The 20,763-nt window shown below is 34.9% G+C and overlaps 1 protein-coding gene across 2 annotated transcripts; it reads right to left on the minus strand.

Moving 5' to 3' along the window:
* Nucleotides 1-1,895: 1,895 nt before the first annotated feature.
* MS3_00005308 (uncharacterized protein) lies at nucleotides 1,896-18,590 on the minus strand (the record flags this gene model as incomplete). 2 transcript variants are annotated; one of them, XM_051213351.1, is made up of 9 exons in its annotated part: nucleotides 18,466-18,590; nucleotides 13,677-13,784; nucleotides 10,658-10,754; nucleotides 8,484-8,613; nucleotides 5,853-5,980; nucleotides 5,763-5,816; nucleotides 4,562-4,626; nucleotides 3,708-3,755; nucleotides 1,896-2,091 (listed from the first exon to the last, which is right to left on the minus strand). In XM_051213351.1, the coding sequence occupies exons 1-9, from the start codon at nucleotides 18,556-18,558 to the stop codon at nucleotides 2,041-2,043; spliced, it is 774 nt and encodes a 257-aa protein (XP_051073446.1). In that variant the 5' UTR covers nucleotides 18,559-18,590. The 2 variants fall into 2 exon arrangements, with proteins under 2 accessions (XP_051073446.1, XP_035588079.1); XM_035730575.2 differs by having other exon boundaries at nucleotides 2,041-2,091; nucleotides 5,763-5,980.
* Nucleotides 18,591-20,763: the final 2,173 nt, after the last annotated feature.

Here is a 20,763-nt window from a genome sequence, read left to right on the forward strand (position 1 = left end):
TAATAGTCTACATCCACTCAATTCCGTTGAAAATGATGTGATGGCCAATATTGCGTGACCATACTTCAAAATCACACAACGACATGTTCAACCTAACCAGGTGGTTAGGTTGATAGGCATTTTCAATGTTTTTAAAAAATGAATGATATCTTACTTGAAAGAACGTACTTTTGAAATAACGACGAAAAAGTATGATTCTCGTTACTGAAGTGTCCAAACTCAAGTAAAAAAGGGAAAATAATGTAGTCAACTGCTCTTTACTACCAGACTAGTACAAATAATGTGGAAAGCACATTCATTCAGCGATGATAACCCGTTTTAATCACTGGTATTGTGAAATTTGTTTAACTATGACGTAAACTAAGCTTTTCTTAAATAATAAGCGACAACATCGTTCGTAATTCCATTGTTCGCTCTATCACTTCTATGCTCCAACCGCGAATTTTAAGACACCGGACACGGTACCAGATGCAATTAGAATCACAGACATGGAGGTATTAATGCAAAAGAATTTAACGCCAGTACAACTGAGTCAAATTATTGGTACCAACACCTCAACTCTGTTGATAATTATTAATAGTGAACGGTTCGAGTAATACTGACAATTGCTCGATCCGTATCGACACCTCTCTAACTTTGACTAAGTTTAGTAAGCGACTCGAAATGCACTGACTATTCTTCCACGGAAGGGATGAGTTTTGCTCAACGAACTTGTTTAGTGTCTGATGTTTTACTGATACGACATATATGACGTTATCAGTCCAAGAATAAGCAATCTAGTTATGAAAGAGTACAGAATTTCTTTTGTGATTTTTGTTTTTTCAATGTAATATAGCGAATTCGGCTGGTGGAAATCTTTGCTAACTAACATAATTTGATGCGAAAATTCCAACTTGAAATTTTAAAAAATAACCACAAACCTTTATTGGCGATATCCCCCTTGTTGGACGAACAACAATCATCATGATTAGTCAGTCTCAACAAATGAACCATTCACCGATTGCTGAAATGCCAGACCGCATAGTCTGCTCCTTTCAATATAAAAATCCCCAAATAGACACTATCCGATCTACTCTCGTCGTAGTGATGATCAAATCTTTAGTTCTAACCTTGAAATTACTGTAATCGTGTACATGAAGCAATATGAAAGACATTACTGAAAATAGGCCTGTCACCCTTACGATTTTTACCATTGCATTACCTCTATATTTCGAAATCTGTCAAAATGTGTAGACTTCTAGGTTTTTGTCGTAAAACCCCAAAACATGCGACTTAAAGTGGTCTCAAACATGATTTTTCAAAAGTACTAAATACAAATCGTTGGTAGGAATATTCAAATACTTTGTACCTAATCTCACGTAAACGAACTAATAGAGAATACGCAATACAATCCTTATGACTAGGTCGCAGACAACGGAAACGACCTGCCTTTAAATTTGTCAGCTTATTTATTCGTTCAACAGCCGCTGTACACAAGAACCCCAACAGAAGACATAACGCCATCCATACGAGATTGCACATTCTGGCACTTGACTGGGATGTGATATTCCACTTCCTTAAATCATGTGACTATCTTAATCATACAATTTATCACTCACTATCTGGAACTGTTAACATCGTACTTAAGATATTGCTAATAGTAATTATGAAACTTATATGATTAACTGAATAATCAGACATAAACTACGTAAGCATTTGGGCAGAATAGGGAGTTAATGTCATCACATTGGTTAATTAACATGCTCTGTATGTTTATTTATGGTATCCAAAGAACACTATGATCAAATTCAACCAATAAATTAAACTATCATCTCACTAACCAAACGCAAACCACCTAACTTGCTGCATATTGATAATAGCATTATGTGAGGGAACACTTTGAATAGACTAAGATGTACTTTTTCATCGACTTTATTTTAATATTAAAAAAAAAAGAAAACTGTGATATCTGAATTTTTAAAAGTTGAAGAGAACTATTAAATATAAATAAATATAGATCACATCAGCCGTTTTACAATTATATCTGTGTTTGATAAGCGTTCACGTTGATGTTTCAAGTAAAAAGCGTTCTTGATCAAAACGATATTGAAACTACAAAATTTGAAAGCAAAGAAAACGGAAAATGGTAGCTTCTATAAGTAATCAGCCATTTATATCAGTTTTTTCATAATGAAATAAAGACCGAACTGTCGTTAATAGTCGACTGCTGAATAAGATTTCCTTATAAAAGTAATTGTACAATATTTGTGCTTTATGAACTACAGGTTGAAATCTATGTCAGATACCACTGAATATTAAAAAGCCATCTTAGTCAACATCATATTTCGTTTATTTTTTGAACACTATCAGTTTTTTATAAATACCCTTGAACCTCTAACACTGTTGTTATCTAACATAATACTACTTGAATAGTATTCAGTTTAATGCTTATTAGAAAACATACGTGCCTATGATTTTACAGCTAGTGAGAAAATAATCATTAGCAGAATAGTCCTGGTTATTGACTGCTCTGGCCAGACTTGGACAGAATACGCTGATTGGTTTATTTTTAAACTACTCAAAACCAACAGACGAATCGGGAATATGATAGAATATTCTAATTTGAGTTCTATATAAACTGCAATGAATTTATTACTGTACCTATATTACTCAAGTTATTGCGACACATGTTACCCGCTGTCAATTCTTGTTCTGATTTGAGAAGAATCAAGTGAAGTAAAGTATCGGGAAATACTAGATAGTGAGAGAACAACAATAATTGTAAATAATTATTTTTTATTTAGTCTATTTGTCTTTTTTCTAAATATATAGATGTATATTTCTGACTTAAGAGAGATATATAAAGTGGTTTCTTAGCTGTTTTACATAGATCATAAGTATGGTCTATACAGGATACTGTGGAAGATTATACCTAAAGTACAAACTCAAAACAGTCCACATATTTACTAGCGAAGTATTCTCTGCATCCGTATGTGACTACGGATAATATGTACACGCTGTCTACCCAAGGCAGATTCATAGATAATTTACATAAACCAATATAATATATGAACTAACTGAGGCATCATTGTTCAAGTGCTTAGGTTTAACTTATGGATAACAATTTCCGATGGACAATTTGGACGTTGTGTAGCTAAACGCCGTAATGGAAATGTTCACGCAAACACCCTACTCACATAAAAAATCGAAATTCTGTGAATCGATTGGATTAGCTAATAGACACTGATAACAACAACTAGGAGTTGATAATAGTTGTCTCCTAAGGACTTTTAACATCTGGTGCCAACGATGTACTCGACAATGTGTATTCAAAACAAAGATGATTCAATTAGTGTAACGATCTTGTAAATCAGTATCAGTAGTTTATTTTATGAATATATGTATTCGGTCACAACAAATACCACGATCAGGAATCAACCATATTGCTTAAGATATATTTGATCCTTGTCTTTCATAAATATAAAATATACACTTATCTTACATTCACAAATTTCTCGTCGATTCTTCATGAGCCTTTTTCCCCATGTCCTTTAATATTATATCAAATTGGAACGGCAGAAATGCCAAGTCGAAGCGTTACTACACAGTATTGCTGTCAGTTCGTTAGTCCCAGTTAGTCACTTCCTTTCAGGTGTAATAACTCAATGGTCATAAGTAAAAATGAAATTAAAAAGGTTAACAAATATATGATTTACTGCGGAAATTACCTCAGAATCTATTTCGTCAAATGACTTGTACTTTGATGCTCCGTTAGTCTGAAAATATAAGTATACAAATTGTCAATTATATCACTTGTTTTTGATTGAGATCATGAACCGATTGATGTTAGACCACCACAATTGAAAACCTGGAAGCACTGGACGACCGTTTCGTCTCATTGAGACTCCTCAGCAGTGCGCTCGCGGGATTCGAACCCAGGACCTTCAGTCTCGCGCGCGAACGCTTGATCAACTGGACCACTGGGCCGGCATCCAATGGTGATAGTTTCTAACATCAACCAATCCAACTTCCGTTGTACTGAGGTAGATACCTATCTCTACCCGACAAGGATTAGCTCCACTGGTCACGGCTTCTCACTAGAACTCCGAGAATTCCCTCACGAAGCTAGTCACTAGTGAGCACATGTGTTATTTGTTCGGTTTGGGAAATTTCATCTACTCTACTTAAATGAAGGGAATCCAACAGGAAGGTGAACATTATGGTAAATGGTTTAACGAAGGATCTCAGTAAGAACTCACTACAGTTATATGAAGTAAGCCAACTGATTAACATGCCTAGCTTCAACACAATATGACTAGAAGCTTAGCAATTAAATATACGTGTAATCAACACTTGAGTTTAATTACCTGTTTATTAATCAGTTTTATGACAAGATTAAGTAATGGAAAAAGCTGACCATATTTTATCTACTCAACGTCTGATTGTCGGCCCGAAAGATGTCTTCCCTCTATGTTGAATTTACCAAACATGATGTAATTTTTTTTACATTTTTTACTTGGAACAGATGTAGGAGAGACAAAGATATACTTTGAAATAAAGAAGCAAAAAAGTCCTTACTTACTCCGCATTCCCCTGGTTCGCCAGTAAGATAACGTTTGTTCAGTTCGAAAGGAATCCCAGACAGAGCTGAATTATTAAGAAACAAATGTGAAAATGAATAAATCAAACACTGAAAGCATCATTAAATCTCACATATGTCTTATCGCTAGTTATTGTCAACTGCTTTTGTAATCAAATGTAAGTTCGTACTATGTGCTTAGTGAGTCACCAGCCCATTATTTTCCTTATTCTAATTTTCCCAGATTTCCTCATATACGTTGCTCTGTATGCCTTTCCAACACAAAGCACCCTGAGGCTAGACGCGAAAACCTACATATATATTTTCAATAACTCAAGTGATTTACATCTATTGCAATTCTAGTCATGTAATAAGGTTGCATGCTAAAAAGTTATGAAAGATTGTCACAAGTTTCTAAATTCAGTCTCTTCTTCCCTAACATTACATACTGGACAAAGGCACATAATTCAGGTGACGAATGAAAGCAAAACATCAAAACAATACTACAGTGCTACACAACCAGTGAGTTTAAAGGACATTCAAAATAACTAAGAAAGTAATTTGTCATTGTGGTAAATCTGATGAAATAGTTAATACTGAGAATAATTATAAGAAAAACGTACAATGGTGCATTGGTTAGGATGTACACCTACCTCTATTTTCTGATCATTCTTTTACACACCACTTATTAGACACTTTATACTTTTAGCTCTTTAAATATTTCATGAAAGAATGAGTAGAATAAGACAAAACTGATGTTGGTTTTTTCAAATTTTGCTGATGCATGTCAGTCAGTCAATCAGTCAGTATCAACGTAGAACTTCGTACGTACGTACATCAGTTCGAGTTGCCACACCACATTAGCTTAGGTGTATACTTTTGATGATATTGAGTTTATGAATTAGGTTTTATAACTGCATAGCCTTCATTGTCACTCTGGACATCATCAGTGCCTATTTTATGAAGAATACTCAATGAAAGAGGCATTGATGATATTGTTGAGAATGGCAGTGAAAACTTCGTAATTAAGCCATGTAGCTAGAAAAACAACAACATCAAATGTATGCTACCTGAAACTCCTTTAGTCACTTTATATATTAACGTTAGTGTTGTGAATGACCAACTTCGCTCCACACATACATATACACGCACCAAGAAAATTCCAAAAGGTATACAATCAATAATAATATAAAAAATTACATACGATGTACTGTTCCACGTCGCGTTGTAGCGAATGCTTCACAAGCTGAAGCGTTGCCTGATGATGGAAATGAAGGTAAACTTGGATACAAACCATTTCTATCTGGAATTGATGGTCGAGATGGGACTGATGGGGGAAGTTTTACTTGAACAGATGATCTTTCTGAATTAAGTAGACCAATCTCTGTATGTTTACAATAAATCACAATCGAATTGATATCACTTATGAAATGAATGGGGGAAAAAGGTAAGTCGAAAAGGAAAGAAAAAATACAATTAGCTTATTACCGAAAAAACCCTTTTTATTTTCAATGAAAAAAAAGTACCAATAGCTAATGGTGCTTAACAGTATTTATATTTTTATGAAATACTAATGCAACTCGTCTACGATTTATGATTGTGGACGAATCGACAAGATAGTAGAATATCCTCACTTGAATTCAGCATAAACTTTTGGGTTATTGAAACAAATACTGAGGAGAGCCAAGTGAATTGTCGTAATCAGGGCACATTAGACAATAAGAGAACATAATACATTCCATGAAATATGAGTGAATAAAAATTTAGGGATAACACTTAACTAATTATAAAAAATAAGTAATTCAACAGCTTGTCGATTGCTTTCAATTCCCTCCATACAAATAACCAGTCAATAAGTTTACGGAATACAGAGCACAATTATATCAATCAAAATTAACTATCAAGACGAACATTGCGAAAAAACATCCAAAACTTGCATTACAAGGTTTTAATTCTTTGTAATCCCAACAAAAGGTTTGTAACAAGCAATGTCAAACAATTCTATATGCATATTGGATTTTTGTTAATCTCTAAATCATGTGTCAAGAGGAAGTAAGGCATGATTGGCCAATGAACAAGGACAAACGTATCCGGTTATATTAAATGTGAGACTAAGTTATATGCAAAAGTTGATCCGAATTTTCATTCTGTTTCGATTCCGCTTTTATTACACTGGTTGACTGCCTTGTATTCTGTAATAATCAATTCAAGTTCTGGCCTATGCCTAGTTCGTGACCATTGGTCGAACAATTAAGTTGAGTATATCACATACGTAATGAAGCATTGTAATTTATTGAGTACACTGATCTAGTGTCCAGATTATTGTGTTAGTTCAACTGATCTAATTACCTAATATATAGTGCCCAATGTAAAATCGTCAACTACAAACGTGCTTTTCCGTTAATACACATATACTTGAAAAAAAAAACGCAAATTTAGAAGATATGGAGATTTACACACAGTTGAAGATGGAAACAATTCTCTCATTACATACGATAGTTATCTCTTTAAAGAAGTCTTATTTCCTGGATAATAATATTTGTATAAATCTTTTTTAGAAATATTAGAAATTTTGTTAGTTGTACGTTAAACTTAGTTAAAACAAAAATGGGGATAAATATTTTTTATATTAAAACGAGATAAGTGAAGATGGTTAAAGTGAATTAAGAATACGTTTAGAAAATGGAAGGCTTTTAAATTGATCGGTTGAACTCAATAGTTGAATAGTAAATGAATATAGGAAAATAATAAGTATGTCGTATATTGACTATAGAATTGTTTGATAGTGAGAATCACTACACAAACAAAACTGATGCTTAGCCATGCTACCGAGTTGAAACTAATTAACATTCATTTCAATAATAACAATAAAAGATTGTATGTGCAAATAGAAAGCCTTGTAAAATTAATCAATGCAGCAAAGCTGCGAATAACATTCACTTGTATAAACTTGTTTTCTGTATTCGCAAAGGATAAGCTTCCCCATTCAATTGCCTCCATATGCATCTACCAGCTCTTGTGGAGCAATGTACATAGGCCGTAGCCAGCTCTTGCTTTCAATTTGGATACGAGAACATTCTTTAGTGTGGTTCTACAAGGGTGAGAGGAAAGCAGTTGGAAGATCCATTCTTGAACATCTAACCAAATCTAATCATTCTACCAATCCACATGTTGATTTTAAGGTTATTTATACAGTTCATCTAAATCTATCTAGATTTCTTCGTATCCGAGCCCTCAATACAGCAGAAGTTCTTGCCATTCATGAGCTCAAGCCTGAACAGTGTGCACAAAAGAAGCATGTCTTATCGTTACCTTGACCTTAATCTATTATTATTGTATTGCATATTAGAAAATATTCCCCCTCTCTCTTTAATTATTCCTTATATACTCATGATTTTATTCATGATTGTTTCTTATATCACTTCATTTAATTTTACACCTTCATTACCTTTAATTATTGTAATAAAAACATTTAAATTGTTTTACTTCATTCATACTATAATCCGTTGTTGACTTATTAATTTTACAAGGCTTTCTATTTGCACACATGCAATCGTTTATTGTTATCATTCATATTACATAATCTAGTATTATAATCTTTTTATTGTTCATATATCCTCACGGAACTAATCAGTTTAACGAAAAAATTTCATATATGTACAATCGTAGAAGTTGATAATAAATTCGTTGAAAAAAAATCCCTTTGCTGAACTTCGTGTTTTTAATACATAAATGGAAATGATATGTCAATTCATATAAATACTGTTTTTTTAATCACTTAATATTAACTGAATTTCCTTCAATATACCAAAAATAGATTTTTCTTTCTAATGGTTAACTGGTAAAATGATCATTTGCGATGCTAGAAAATATTTATGACAAACAAAACATAGTAGATATTTAATATCAATAATAAACTACTAACCCGATACGTGTATAACCAGGAGTTGTAGTACGTGGACGACTGTAAACACCAATTCTGGTAATTGCACGAGAAGTTGTAGAACGTGGTGAAAATTTAGCACAAAGAATTTTTCTTTTTAAAGCACGTTCACCTAAGTGGTAAACAAAGACACGTTGGAAGCAAAAAATGAAGGGAGATCACGATTAATTTAATAATTATTAAGAGATAACAGTCGTCGATTTTAGACAATCAGTAAATTGTAAATGTAAGGACTTGTATTATGACCAAAACTACTCACAGTTGGTATGCAGTTAACAGTAAGATCCTTGATCTACGTTTCATCTTATTCGGGACTCATTAGCTGGATATATACGCCTGCATCCGATTGTTGGTATCCACACATTGGGACCTGAACCTAATATTTTTTTGGTTCAAACGCCAAAATGCTCTTCACTGAGCTTTTCAAACCAGATAGTCACTAGCTTACGCAACGAGTATGAATTTTACTTATAAAGACTTGGATTTTCTCGTTATTCATATTAACGACTTCAATTCATCAGTTTGTTTTGGAATATGTGCATTAACTTGAGTGGATTGCCTCAATATCGCCATTTAATCACAAGTGTTTGATAAAGCTGGGTAGTGATTAGCGGTAGAGCTCTGGACTTCACTTGTGACTAAATGGCAATATTGAGGTGATCCACTCAAGTTGATGCATATATTCCAAAAGAAACTGATGAATTGCAGCCGTTAACATAAGCGACAAGAAAACACAAGTTTGTGTTTTGATGGAGTTTTGTCCCCTGATCTGGATGGTCCCAATGTGTGAATACCAACAATCGGATGCAGGCGCATATATCCAGCTAATGAGTCCTAAATAAGATGAAACGCGGGTCCAGGATCTTACCGTTAACCAAATACCAACTGTACTAAACATCAGTAAGTAGTTGTAGTCATAATACAACAACGTGATAAGTACAGATAAAGCATATCAAAAAAAAGAAAATTTGAAACAATAGTCACCTAACAAAGAGAGAGATGGGGAGATTAGAAACTATCACCTTGCATAGTTTTACACAATGTACCATCATTTACTTTTTTCAGTCGCTCCTTGCCTTCTACATTATTACTGGCATTTTTAAATCCTTTATGATGAATTATCATTGGACCATATTATGTATTTCAAATTGTCGTCTAAAAGAAAACTTTTGCAGCCAAATTGTCCTCGGAAATGAAGTCACCGATAATTGTTAGGATCTCTTAATAGGTCGAATTGTCGTATCATTATTATTCACAGTTGAACTCAGTAGTCGATCTAAGCTAGACCACCATCGAAAACCTGGAACCACTATACGGCCGTTCCGTCCTAGTTTGTAACTCTGTGCATCTACGATCCTGGACGGAGGACTCGAACCCAGGACCTTCAGTCTCAGGCGCACGCAATGGATGAAGGGTTGCGCAAGATCATGGATTGACTGAAGTTAGACATAAATATCGTTGGATGTTGACTCAGTGGGCTAGAAGTTAAGCGATAGAGTGCGAGACCAAAGGTCCTAGACTTGAGTCTCATGAGCAGGATAGTCGATGTGCGCCTCTGGGGAGCCCCACACTAAGACAGAACGGCCGTCTAGTACTCCCATGTTTTTAGTGGTGATATAGCTTAGATCCACTCGGGATTTTAACAGTGAAAATACTACAATCTCCATACCAAAATAATAATCATCAACTAATACTCATTTCCAAAGCATGTATTTGTGAACTTAGCTTTGAATTACACTTTATGTGCTAGTATTAGTGACATTACCTGATTGTTCACACTAAAGTAGGTTAATAGATGTTCGAATCTATGACCTTATAGTTGAAGGCTAATTACTTTAGACATCAAATCACTGAAACAAACCTATGGGCTATTTAAAACTGAAAGTGATATTTTAAATAAAAATGGGTTGGTTAGTTCTTCCAGAAAATTTATTTCAACAGGTTTCTACTACAGCAATAAGTAAATAGATGAGATAAATTTATGTGCACAAAGTTGAGGAGGATTAGAATTCCAACTAGATTGGGACTTTTCTGCTCGACTATACTTTGGTTCGAGTTCTCGGCTAAAATTACTACCCTGACTTCTGCTATCATTAATTCTTACCAAATACAATATAAAAATGAGCAAAAGATGATATAATGAAATTAATGTTCACCTGTATCTATTGTATTATATATCGCTTGATGATTTGCAGGAATATGTTCACCGTCGTCTACTAGTACCAAATTTACAAGTATTGGTCTTTGTCCAGCCTTATATTGTTGAAGACATGATAAAAGGATATGATAAGTAAAACAATTACATAACATGATACCTACATATATAAGTAAAATTGAGCAAGAATATCCTAATTACAAACTAGATGCCCTTAGATTACTCAGTAGTTTACGACCAGAAACATGAAACTTGACGACTTTGTTTCAACTAACACAATGTTCTGTCAGATTATTGAGTAAATAATGTTGAGGACATTGGTACGATGCCGAGGAATTACGTCTAACGGCCAGATCTTAGCTGACTGGCAAGGAGTGACCTACAAGCTAATTTCCACCGATCGCCTGATATTTTATTGTGTTTATTCTGTGTTCATATTCTGTATACGAGCAGGTTATTTTGATACGAAAAAAACTTACTCATCTAACTAGAGGTCTTGTCTGTGATTTCAAATCATTCGTCAGCTTAATTCAACAGCACGGTCTCGTGAGTAACCATCATTCAGCTATATATCACTGCGTCTATTTATCGATTAGAACTCTCTTAATAGATCTTAACACTCGAAAACGACGTCTAACGAAATCCCAGAAAACTTTCCTCTACAACAGATATTTATCCTACATCTTCACAAAAACTAGATAGTCATGAAACAAACATCAGCCTTTATTTATAAACGGCAAATGTAGCGTTAATTTGAAGGTCTTAACGTTGTAGATTGGTCTCAGCTTGGATAGCAGCGAAAAATACGAAGTACCACATAGTTGTTTTGTCTTGGTATGAGCACTTAACGGTGCTAACCCACTGCCCCACCATTGATCAAACTCAGGACTGCCAGGTTTCGCGGTAAATGCTTGGTCATCAAAACCAATGGATCGACGTCTAATGGCATAATTTCAACTTCAATCAGCTCGCGTTATAGCGTGAATATCACCTCATCCCACTGATGACAACTGTTTCACTCCAAACACGTTTAAACTTCACAAGACCTTATCAACTGAGTGTTAATTTGTATCTTATTTTCATGCACCAACAGTTTATATAGTTATCAAATACAATGAATTTTCTCTGAATCGTAAAAACGATGAACTACGCTTCCAGTATATGATGACTGAGGTGAAATGAAAACTCAGCTACGATTAATCAGTCAAGTTGCGCAGTCGGTTATTTAGTTGATAATCGGCAATTATCAGTGTCCTTGTCCACGTTATTTTGGAAACCTAAATAATACAGCTTTATGAACTCTTCAATTGTTGAGTTCATATATTAAAGTTCGTTAACTGTTTCCCTTTAAATGAAAATTAGCCTTTCTCATTATCATTCCTACTACGTTATTCCGATTTCTTTCCTATTCATTTTGTTAACTGAATCTCGTACTAATGTGGTATGGCATTCTGGGTCAAAGTACATTTGTTCCAGGTTCTACATTTATTATAACGGACTGACTGGCAAGTTTCAAATATAACACGACAAAAGTTCAGTATAGATGTTACAAAGGCGTTGAGGTAAGTACAGTTTATCAGTCCCTATCTTAGATTATTTAGCTCGACGCTGGTGTCAGATGTCTGATTTTTTTACCTTTCTCCTAATAACAGATATATTATTACTATTTAATTCCGTATCCGATTTCGCACTGAATACATTACAGAGTGATATAACATCGTTTAGTGAATGATGTTTTAGAAGTGATATTTTCCGTCTATAACTATGGTTCTAATAATAACTGTAATAAAAGCCATGCTCATTATCATAAATTTTGTTGCGGTAAAATATTCGCAGATTCATTTGTGCAACATCGCAACAAATCTCTCTTTAACACACATTCAAATTGTTTTTGAGAGACTATATGTTACAAATGTTATTTTCAGTAGTTAGTATCCCCTACCTATCTTCAATGTCAAAAATTTACAATCAGTTATCCGACGATACAACGGTTTTTCTTCTCATCCATTAAATGCTGAGTTCATAAGTTCCAATATATTCGTCTTTTATTTTTCAGACGACAAACAAGGAAGAGAATATGTCAACAAATGTAGTGTTTCGGTCTGAGATATTTAGCACTTAAGCCTTTCATAATACTGCATTAATACATACAGTTGGTACCCATAATTATTCACTTCAAGGAAATCTAAGAAGGAAGGCTTATTGCAATATTTCCACAGTTGAAAATTAGGTGGTATAAATGTCTGGACAAACCACCTCAGTCTGTGTACATATAGCAAAATGTATTCAAAGCATTACTTTGTAAACAAAAATCATGCATTACTTTCTGACAGTGAATAAACAATCTAACATGTGATTTCCAATTTGACATACAACTTTCCGAGCAAGAATTTTATTTTACTTTAGCTTATTCTCTACTAGTTCTTTAGTAATATTTATATCTTTGGTGTTTTTATTTGATTCGCTATTTACTGACTTCAACGTCATTGATGTATACCTATATAAAGTGTAGATAGTTTGAACTGATAATCGATATCCTAAATTTTGCTTTTAACTTTAAAACTAGACCACATAAAATGGTTAAATTAGAATATCTTAAACGAAAGCCAAATGTTTTCTTCTGAAAACCCAAAAGAAATAGGGACCAACCGAATTCCTTCAAGCATTGTCATACTATCCAATCAAAAATATCATATTCATTTCTAACAGTATCTGAAATATGTGATATATTTTGACATATAGATAAATATGTAATTACAAGTCACAATCCCTGTAAACTGTTAGAATACTTATCTGCTTTGAATAAAGTGCACGATTTTATTTTATTTAAATTAACTAATCACGTTCTTGGATACGAGCTGCACTCCAAATGTGAAGGCTAATGATACTCACAACCCAGTTACTCAACGAGTAGGCAGGACGGGTCCGGAACCTGAGAGTTAATGGTTGAAAGTCGGACCCTTCAACCACTGAGACACCACATAATTTATCAAGACAAATCAATGAACCATTGAACTTACACATGTATTTATATTTTCTGAAACATAACATAGGTATCGTGTACGTCGTGAAAGGAGACTTGATGGCCACAAACAAGCATCATCAGCACTATCTGAAGTTCGAGATAACTAAAAAGATTGTGAACATTAGAGCACTAGCAAACCACTTGGTTTAGAAGGAGTATGAAGCTGGTTTCAGTTAATTAATTGAATAAATGAAGCAAGGTTTATATGATAACAACTTTGTAAAAATCAAAAGATAATTTCAATGTGATGATAAAAGTGACTTTAGGATGGGACGTTTCAGGGTAATTGATGATATGAAGCAAGAAATTAGGTGAGAGTACTCAGACAGAAGTACTTACATTTGAATAAGACTGTGTTAAATCTGGTATTATCTACCAGAATGCTAAGTGACAAGTACTGATTTTAAGACGTCTGATTTGTTACTTGGATTTGCATTTCCCTATTGTCAACTTAAGTGATGTTCAATAAACAGCGAACCGTCTTCACATATAGCATAATTTTTAAGTTCACGGTCACTTATGGAGTATGTTACTGATGACTGGTAAATGAAAACATGGTAATAAGAAAATAACGGGACACAATCAAAATCTCCGATGAAGCGCATCCTCATAAAGCATAATGCTCCCGGCAAATAATCCTACTTGTAACCTATTAATTAAACACATGTTTTACGAAGACAACTAAAGCACAATGCATGAGAGCTACTGGTACTACCACGTTGGCCAAACCGTATTAGTTGAAGCGGGGTTCAAATATACAACCTGCAGGCTGGAACCCAATAGCTTCGACCACAGAGCCTAAGCTCTATAAGGAAAATAACTAATTAGAATATGATAGTAAACTGCTCTCTCCAAGAGAACATATGCTAAATCAACCACGGAGAGGCAACACTGAATAAAAATATTACATAAAGCGAAGGTAAATATTACAGAGCCTTCTTGATTCATGACTTTCATATATTTTAGATGGTGGAGAACAGTAACCAATCAGATTCAATATCGACAGGATAAGCCGCTAGTTACTTTCGAAGAGATCCTAATAGGTAACTTCATTCTATAGTATTTCATGATTTCCTCTAGAAATACGATGAAAACTTAACAATCGAACTACTTAGTTCATGGCACACAGCTTTAACAGGATTGTACATACATACTTTATTTATGGTTGCAAATGTAGAGGTCAATCATTCATAATGGTCAAATACAGCTAATTATGTTTACTTCCACAAAATCCGAACTTTGTAGTTATAAATAATAAGGTCAAAACTAACAACCTACTAGCAACCTTTAACAGTACATCAAGCAATCATTTTCATAAAGGAAGAAAATTGCGACACATCCTTTCTATACGTCTTGTCAACGAAAACCGACGCGACAACAAAAGGAAATGTTCATTGTAAGTCGTCTACATAAACACAACGTACACATTTTTCAGCTTGTATCTCATTACAATATATGTGAAATCTAGTCAAATGTTCGGATGAAACAGTTAAAATAACATGCTCTGATGATATCCTTAAAGAAGAATCACAACTTATCCATGATTTACCAAACAAGGATACACATATTCATCAAAGTTCCTGACAAAACAGAGACTGAAGATGAAGTAAAATCATCGACAGCACCAAGCATACCTTTATTCCCGAAGTTAGTTTAAACTTGATATAGTAGGTGGAATAATTATCTGACATACAAGAAAAACCACAGAGCATTCATTCGATGTAACAAGATCATCCGTTTCCTCTTCCAGTCAACTGATATTGTGTTTACGGAATAAGAATAAACTAACTAGTTTCACAGGCTCCGCCTCATATTAACAAATTCAGCAGCTGCTATGGGGCCAGGTATATTGTATGTATAACCAGACGAATACATCATCGTATTTCTGGAAATCACCGTTTGTGGTTGACCAAATGACTAAAAACCAACCGGAAGTTCTATTCTAAAACACTGCTTAATATTTGGTCACTATACGAGTATAAATTCAGCCGTTGAAGTTATCTGCGGATTCCTTTCAAAATTACCCCATGCTTCCAGAATCTGGTTACACACACCGCAGAAGTCATCGGAATACACATCAATAAATCTAGCCTTTGTATACAAAAAGCGTTTGTACGGCCTCTTGATTTACCATGACCTACACACTCGCTACTAAATTTATCCAGACCCTTTAATTTTGTTTTCTAATTCTCTTCTTACATGATCTGATAATCCAGTTTTCTTCCCACCTATCCCATTAATTACTTATTATTAATTCTATTAGTAACACCAAACATTTATATTCAACTATTTAATTTCAAGTTTACTCAGTTCCTAGTTTTACTGTTATGTAAATAGTCGTGATAATTAACCGACTATGTAATTTCACTTTAGTATTGACTTTTGTTATCTGTTGTGTACCTTACCGATTACTAATAATATATGTAGCTAAACTGATCCATCCCTATTCAATCGGTATTAATTTTGTACTACTTGGTTGCAAAACTAATTAAAGAGGGACATTTCTGCACCCAAATCATATTTCTAATATCGCAGTGTGAATTATTAATACACACATTATTAAACTGCAGTATTCCCGAAGTTATTAAATACACTAGAGGTAAATTGTCACATTAGCACGAGTTAAATTGAAAAGATGGGGAGGCGAAATAATATCGACAGCAATGGAACGCTTAACCTCAAGCAATATCGTTTCGGTGATTCCTCTATACGCGAGCAACACAGTGAAGCTTCCATCTTACGGCGTAACATAATAACGATAAACACTTACTGTTAAGTAATTATCACCTTTAACACGGTATAAAGATAAATGTACAACCTGGCACGATTATGTAACAACCCTGCCTGGAGCACCTCTGGGGTTACTGACGGTTAGTGAGTCAGCTACAACGTAGGACCAGGTACATATATGCACCGGTCCAAGTTGCCATACAACATTGTCACAACAAAATGAACACCGAATTCATAGTAGTTAATTCAATGGTGGTAATATATAAAAGAAAGATTGTATATAAGGACATAGTAAAAGAATAAAGAATTAGTTCGTAGAAACAAAGGCGAGACTCTAATTTATGGACGAGCCAATCAGAGGCGTTTGAAGGATTTCAAGGTTACAGCGCCAACTTCAGTGCTTAATGCTAACGTACGATGGGTTCACAAGGAATTTTGTACAAAACGTGATAATTGAGCGGCTATAACAAATAAAACGACGAGGCTATAATTTGTGGACGAATCAATCAGGTATAAGATAATAGATCTCGGATTTGGGCACGAGAGCCTCTCATCCATTTGGCTAAATAGATTTCTGGCATTATAGCTGATGTCAGTTCGTGATGAAAACCCCATATATAATTCCTAACTAAAGCAAATTACAACAATTATCGCGAACTAGATAATAAAAGTACCAGTAACACTGGCTGCAGTCAGGTACTACAGTATATAAGGATGATTGGAGAGCCTACAGACTCCTATATAGGCTTGGTTATCTGCATCGTGTCGTCATCCTCAAGCATTTTGTTTACTCAACAACCGAAGTGCACATAAACAATATTGAAACTATGTGGTCGAGGCTGAAAGAGTTTTTGAGACTTTATCACGGCTCCGGAGGCCAACTATTCTGCAGCCGTATGAATGATTTCCTTTACTGCATGCATTACGATTTTAGAACCTCTGGACCTCTTTCTAACATTGACAGGTTTTTGAACCACGTATAAGAAGTGTATCCACTTTATTTCCTTGGTTTTGTATAACATATTTTTACTCTATACTGACTGTTTGCTGATTGGCTAATATTTCTCAAGATCGCTTAAGATTCGTTCAAAGGTTGTCCATAAATTAGTCTCGTCGAAACAAAAATATAAAGCAATTTTAATCTCATAGTTTAAGGGAACACAAAAAGTGTATACACCTACGCCATTGTGATCCATTCTGAGCCATGTCACCCAGTCTCCAACCATTCGCTACGATAGTCACGCGGACCTAAACAGGTAGTCTGCATCTACCGACATGGCTCAAACAAGACGTTAGTAAATCCAAGGACTGATATCACGTTTTGGTTTATACTTGATATAGTAACTAACTCGCTAAAAAACGCTAACCAGTGTTTACGGATTAAGAATAAACCAACTACTTTAACAGGCTCCACGTCATATTAACAAATTTAACAGCTCCTATGGAGTCAGCTGTATTAGGTACACAGTTTTCAGTCACTCTTAAAATCATCGACACCAACACTATTAAGACTTCACTGATATTGAAATCATTGCATTTATCTCACTACAACAATTCTTAGTAGTCATAAACGAAGTACATTCAAGTCGAACTTCGTATTGGTGATGGTCTTTTAATGAAGACATAATATCCCAATCCTCCAATTTGGGGGGAAAATTTGAAGCCACAATAAAAAAGTATTGGGAAATGGCTCAAACCCCCAAATTCCTTCGAGTGTGGGGAGATCCCCAAAATCGTCAGCTACGTTTTGGGATTTCCTTAATGTTTTCTCAAACTTTGACGAAAACTACGAGTTTTCATATGACTTAAAAGAAAACCTCAAAATTTATACAGCTTTGGGAGACTAGCATTCCCCAATAGGCTCAAGGAAAGAACTAACATTCAAAATGAGCAAAGATTTACAGAGACTTTCATTCAGTCGACTTCAATGCTTTATAGCTTAAAACATTTCATATACTCCAATAATTTATTAAAACTCGAGTGATTCCTATGTTCGGAGCAAAAAATGTTGTTTACAGTTGTAAAGTAATGAAAACAAAAGTGTTCCAACTTACGACTTCATACTTTTGCTGTTTGGTTCCAGCCTGTGCAACAAAACCAACAGCTGTTATTACACAAGATGAATCCGGATCGGTGCCGGGACTCATCGTCGCCCTGTTCCGCTCACTTCAAATCAAGTGACTATTTCAATGTAGTCAATATGATCATGATCAGCTTATTTAAACCAGTTAGTTTGCTTGCACTTGCTTCTTTTCTATTTCAGTGCCATTACAGGTTATTAATATATTTGATTGGAATATCCTAGTCACTCGACTAGGAGAGTTTGATCATCAGTTTATATCTTGAAATTTGGTGGGTATGTTCATTGAATGACTTAAAGTTTCCTGTAACTTGCAGTGATTACGTTGTCTGGTAGTCGACCGATTGACCGAAATGATGGAGCGCACAAAGAATTTCAATTCAGAAGGGCAATGAGAAGACTCGTGAGTCGCCCCGTGCCACATTGTGGTTAGGTGTTCTTGTGTAAGTTATTTGTACATGTGTGACTTGACGTGCTATGGTCAAATCATCTCTTATTCTCTTGTGACCTTGTATGGATAACGTCAAGTGCATAAATCTATCTCACAGGATTTTCACCCCATTTTATTAGCCGTCGATGACTATAGAGATCTCTATAACTGTTCTGTGAGATCTACACCTCTCTTGAAGGCATAAGTTATAAGCTACCTCTTGTTTTTGTCACACAGCCTTGAAGGCATGAAGGGACGACGAGCATTCTGTACTTGGGCGACACTGGGTGGTCCGCCAACTTGCACCGGCGAGACTATAATTTATGGACGATCTTTGAACGAATCTTTGGTGACCTTGAGAAATACTAGTCAGTCAGAAGTATTTTTTGACTGACCTTTTTTCAGACACAAATAATAAAAATGTGATGTAGTTCTTTGAATAGAGTTATACCTACTTAATTATGTCTGTACATATCGAACTTTGACCACAACGCTATGCAATCATTGACAATAATATCCTTCGCAAATTTTCAGTTATGAAATTGACATTAAATGTGTCCTCACTACCGGTTTGAGTATTGCGGAGCACAAATTCTGAATTAAGCATGCATCTTAGGTTCCCATTATATCAGAAATTTATTTGACTGAATGCCATGCACTTTACTGAGGCCAAAATCACTCACATACGACTCAATGTCAATTATCAAGCAGTTGTCTCACAACATGAAAAAACTCGATGTCAGTGTAGATTAATTTGGTTACAGACCCCAAAAGCACAACCACCACCTGAAACCAAATATCACTCGTTAATCTCGTCGGTACTATATGCATTGAACCGGCAGTAAAGCCGTGTTTTATGTAGGTAATTGCAGATAAATGGGGTTGCCAGGCGTGATGCATTTCAACCCTAACCTGCTGTGAGATTTCAAAAACAACAAAGTATGTGGCCATGCACCGACCTATATAAAAAAGACAAGAGGCAAGAAAAAAATAACCCGTAGTCTCGTTCGAAGCGAGGAACAAACAGATTACACTGTTAAAGGTATTGAGGGAAACAATGATCTTACATTTAGAAATGAGAGTGGGAGTTGTTGTTACACAATACATATACAGGAGGATTTTCGCCCACGTGCAAACCCATTCATACATAAACACTCAAGAAAGATTCACTAAAATTCTTCGACAGTTTCGAGTAGCATTTTAAGCGAGACTATGATTTGTAGACGACGCAACGAGATTTAGGATAACAGGTCTCGGATTTTGGTGCGATATTCATTCACCTATTCATCTAAATAATGTTTCGTCATTTTATCTGATTTCAGTCCGTCATGAAAACCATAAATCTAACTCCCAACTTTAACCATAAACTGTAAATAATAGTTCTTATTCTTCAAACTGTCTTATAACTTTTATTTAGCCCTAGAAAGTAGGTCACTAAGGCGTCGTCCAAAGGTCGTTTAAAACTATAGTCTTACTACATTTTGGTACACATTACAGTAACATATATTCAAGAAAGTGATGTGCGATGGTGAGGGTAAAATATGGTTAGTCGTCAAGTGTGGACAAACCGGCACAGCCTACTGATCAATGAATGTACGACTTCTTTTTCCTTCATTTATTCCTACTATGGAATCACTGTGACGGACTGTCTCTCCTTGTGTGGAACTAAGTGTTAACCAGCACTCGTCTTGATTCTCTCCCCTAGTTCGTGGAGCGTGTATCTGACATAGCTTGATTCAGTGGCTTGTTAACGTATTGTATTAGTATACCGTAAAGAAAAAATATTTCAAATAATCTATTTCGAAAAATTTCCAACTTGTATCAGTATTGGTCCAAACCACA

This window comes from Schistosoma haematobium, chromosome 1 (assembly GCF_000699445.3).
Source record: "Schistosoma haematobium chromosome 1, whole genome shotgun sequence".
Classification (NCBI taxonomy): domain Eukaryota; kingdom Metazoa; phylum Platyhelminthes; class Trematoda; order Strigeidida; family Schistosomatidae; genus Schistosoma; species Schistosoma haematobium.